This window comes from Sinocyclocheilus grahami, unplaced genomic scaffold (assembly GCF_001515645.1).
Source record: "Sinocyclocheilus grahami isolate Dianchi unplaced genomic scaffold, SAMN03320097.WGS_v1.1 scaffold691.1, whole genome shotgun sequence".
NCBI lineage: Eukaryota > Metazoa > Chordata > Actinopteri > Cypriniformes > Cyprinidae > Sinocyclocheilus > Sinocyclocheilus grahami.
Window position 1 is genome coordinate 421,327 of NW_015505870.1, and position 3,198 is coordinate 424,524.

At 36.5% G+C, this 3,198-nt stretch overlaps 1 protein-coding gene across 1 annotated transcript in view; it reads left to right on the forward strand.

Annotated features, from left to right (window-relative positions):
• The first annotated feature begins 279 nt into the window (after positions 1-279).
• LOC107559552 (adenylate cyclase, terminal-differentiation specific-like) overlaps positions 280-3,198 on the forward strand; it is a 12,465-nt gene continuing 9,546 nt past the window's right edge. The window contains exon 1 of the mRNA XM_016243433.1: positions 280-658. Within this exon, the coding sequence (XP_016098919.1) occupies positions 590-658 (69 nt within the window). The 5' untranslated portion in view covers positions 280-589. The remainder of the gene's footprint in view (positions 659-3,198) is intronic.

Below are 3,198 nucleotides of genomic sequence, written 5' to 3' on the forward strand. Positions count from 1 at the left end.
GTCAGGTCATGTATGAAGAGCACCCCCTCTCCCCCTCCCTCATCCGTGCAGAATCGCTACTAATCATTTGCCTTATATGGAAACATCAGTCCAGCCTCGAAGGCACGGCGAGCCAATCAAAATGCAGGAGGGGCGTGGTTTGTTTTTTAAGGCTGAAGCCAGAGCGAAGCGCAGCAGCGCGGCATTAAAGCACCTGAGAAACGCGCTATAGCACGACAACCGCAGGCGCGCCAGGGAAAGTCGCATACTCGCAGCGCTGAAATGAAAATACACGGGCTATTTATGACTATCACTGGACGTGTCTTACTTGGATATTTAAAGCTGTTATTTTAAGCTGAAGACTGGCGTTTGGGTTTCTTTCCTTTCAAGTGTATCATTAATATGCGATTTTTAACGGACCGTGAACACTTTCTTTCCACACTGGAGATGTCGGATACGCCGGTAAATGTCAAACAGGATCAGCTGGCACGGTGTTCAAAGTGACTCAACCCCTCTGGAATAAACTTTCCTGCAGCTGAGTGTGTGTGTGTGTGTGTGTGTGTGTGTGAGTGTGTGTTTGACAGCGAGAGAGACAGTTGGATGTGCGCGCATGATGAGCTCGCGGCTGCTGCTGCTGCTCGCGGCGCTCGCGGCGTGCCTGCGGTCTGGTCGCGCGCAGGTAAGCTTCACCTGATTGACGTCACGCTCGGTTTGAGTTTGATTTATATGTCTCATTTGACAATAGCTGCATTCACGGCGCGCTTTTAACTGTCTTGATTTCGAGGATGAAATTCAAGCAAACTGTAACAAATTCCCTCATAAGCACGCCTGACTGCGCGCTGGCCCCAAAGTGGAGGAGAAAAGAGAAACTATACTTGATTTGATGCTTAATCTATCTGTATTTGTTTATGTCTGCCATTCTAAACTCAAACAAAGACACTGTTAGGGTTGCCAGCATTAATGTGCATTGGATGGATTCCCAGATGCACCACTGCCAAAAACACATCACTCAGTCCAAGAGCATCACTGTCACTGCTTAGACCCCAATTATGTTGTGCATTTAACACTACAGTACGCCTTTAGCCGTATTAAAATAGTGCTGTGAGTTGCTATAGAAGAAGGTCCTGTAGAGGGTTCCCACGGTCATAAAAAAAACGTGAAACTGTGTTTTCCAGACTAGGAAAGATCATGTGAATTAATCAAATCTGAAAACTCATGCGCACACGTGCACACACACAGACAAAATGTATTTATGTAAAAAAATAAAAAAATAAATTTTTCTTTTTTGTAGCCTTTTGATTTACTGCTTGTGACGCTTATAAGAACACCTCTGATGAAAACTTTAAAAGCTTCCCATCTGATACAGGCTGAGGTTTGTGTTGTGTTAATATCAAAATACATTTCTATCTGTTGAGTGATATTTTCACAAAATTTTTCGTCTAGGAGCCATTTAGGGTGAAATCTCCATACTGGAGGACCACCTGATAACCCAGAAAAAAAAAAAAAAAAATTTTTTTTTTTATATATATATAATTTTTGAACTACATTCCAAGCTGTAAAAAAATATGTATTTTAAATATTTTAAAAGTAAATGTTTCTAAAACTTGGTCAAAAGTCATAGTGGTCATGGTAATATATATTATAAATATATATATATATATAATAATATACAAATAATAATTAATAATATAATATATTAATAATATAAAAAAATCATATACTATAAAAAATCTATGTTATGTATATGTATGTATTTTACAAGATATAGTGTATGTGTGTGTTTAAATATTTTTTAATGTATATTTTTCTAAAGCTTCATGTGAAAAAATATTGTTTTATATTATGTGAAAAATACATTTGAATTTTTCTATAACTTGATCAGAAATCATAGTGGTGTCTGATTCAGGTCGTTTCAACGAATCAGTCAAACAGATTCATGTGTGTGTATGCACAAAAAAGATATTTATATATGTCTTAAAATATTTTTGAATGTATATTTTTCTAAAACTTGATCAAAAATCATAATTGTGCCTGATTCAGGGCTTTTCAACGAATCAGTCAAACAGATTCACAAATCTGTCTAAAGGATTCAATTAGTGTGTCAGTCTGAATTAAAATATTTATTTATTTATTTAAATGCTTTTCCAGTCTGAAAGTCATTCGAAATCAACTGCTGTGGGAATCCTGGTAATAATAAAAATATATTTGGTATATTGGTCGATATTTGGCCATTCTGAGTTTATCGGCATCAACTTACAGCATAACTGTATCAACTGCCTCATCAATGGATAGTGTGCATTTTTTTTTATATTTTTTTAGTGATTTTTCTTTTAATCATTTTGCAAATGCAAATCTTATTTGGAATAATATGATACTGTCAGCCATCCTGCTCTCTAAATATATTGATATCTGCCATTAAAAACAATCCGTCCTACGATAGAATGGGTTCAGCAGAATCATTCGTGCGTCTTGATTTGGGTTGCAGATATTCTCACGTATGCGTACTGACCTTTATGGAAAGGTCTTTATGACATACACATCAATTGCCGTCCACACACACACACACACACACACACACACACACACTATAAGATTTTATCCTCTTTCTGATTCTCTGAATGAAAGATTGTTGCTACTGTACCTTTAAGGCTTTAGTATGCAGATCCTCTTGCTATAATCGCTTGCTCCGCAGTATTAACTTTGTTGCATTTTGGAATGCAACAGCACCTGAAATCGAGCTTGAGTAACTACAAGCATTCACATCACACAGAAAACAGCTATTTTGTGAATGTGCGATTTCGTACAAATTTGTATGATGCGATACGTATGAAAAAGTTAGCATAAAGTTTAATCTCTAAGCCTACCCCCTTTTGGGGTGAGAGCAGATTGTATGGAAACGTAAGAATGAGAAAACAGCTATTTTGCGAGTGGCCAGTTTCATACAAATTTGTACTATGATTCATATAAAAACTAATGAAAAACGTAAGTTTGAAGTTCCATCTCTAAACGTACCTCTCAGTGGGGCGAGACTTTACTAAGGAACAGAGAGAAGTATTAAGCTAATACAGTGGTGTGAAAAAGTGTTCCTGATTTCTTATTGTTTTGCATGTTTGTAACACTTTAATGTTTCAGATCATCAAACAAATTTAAATATTAGTCAAAGATAACACAAGTGAACACAACATGCAGTTTTTAAATGAAGGCTTTTATTATTAAGGG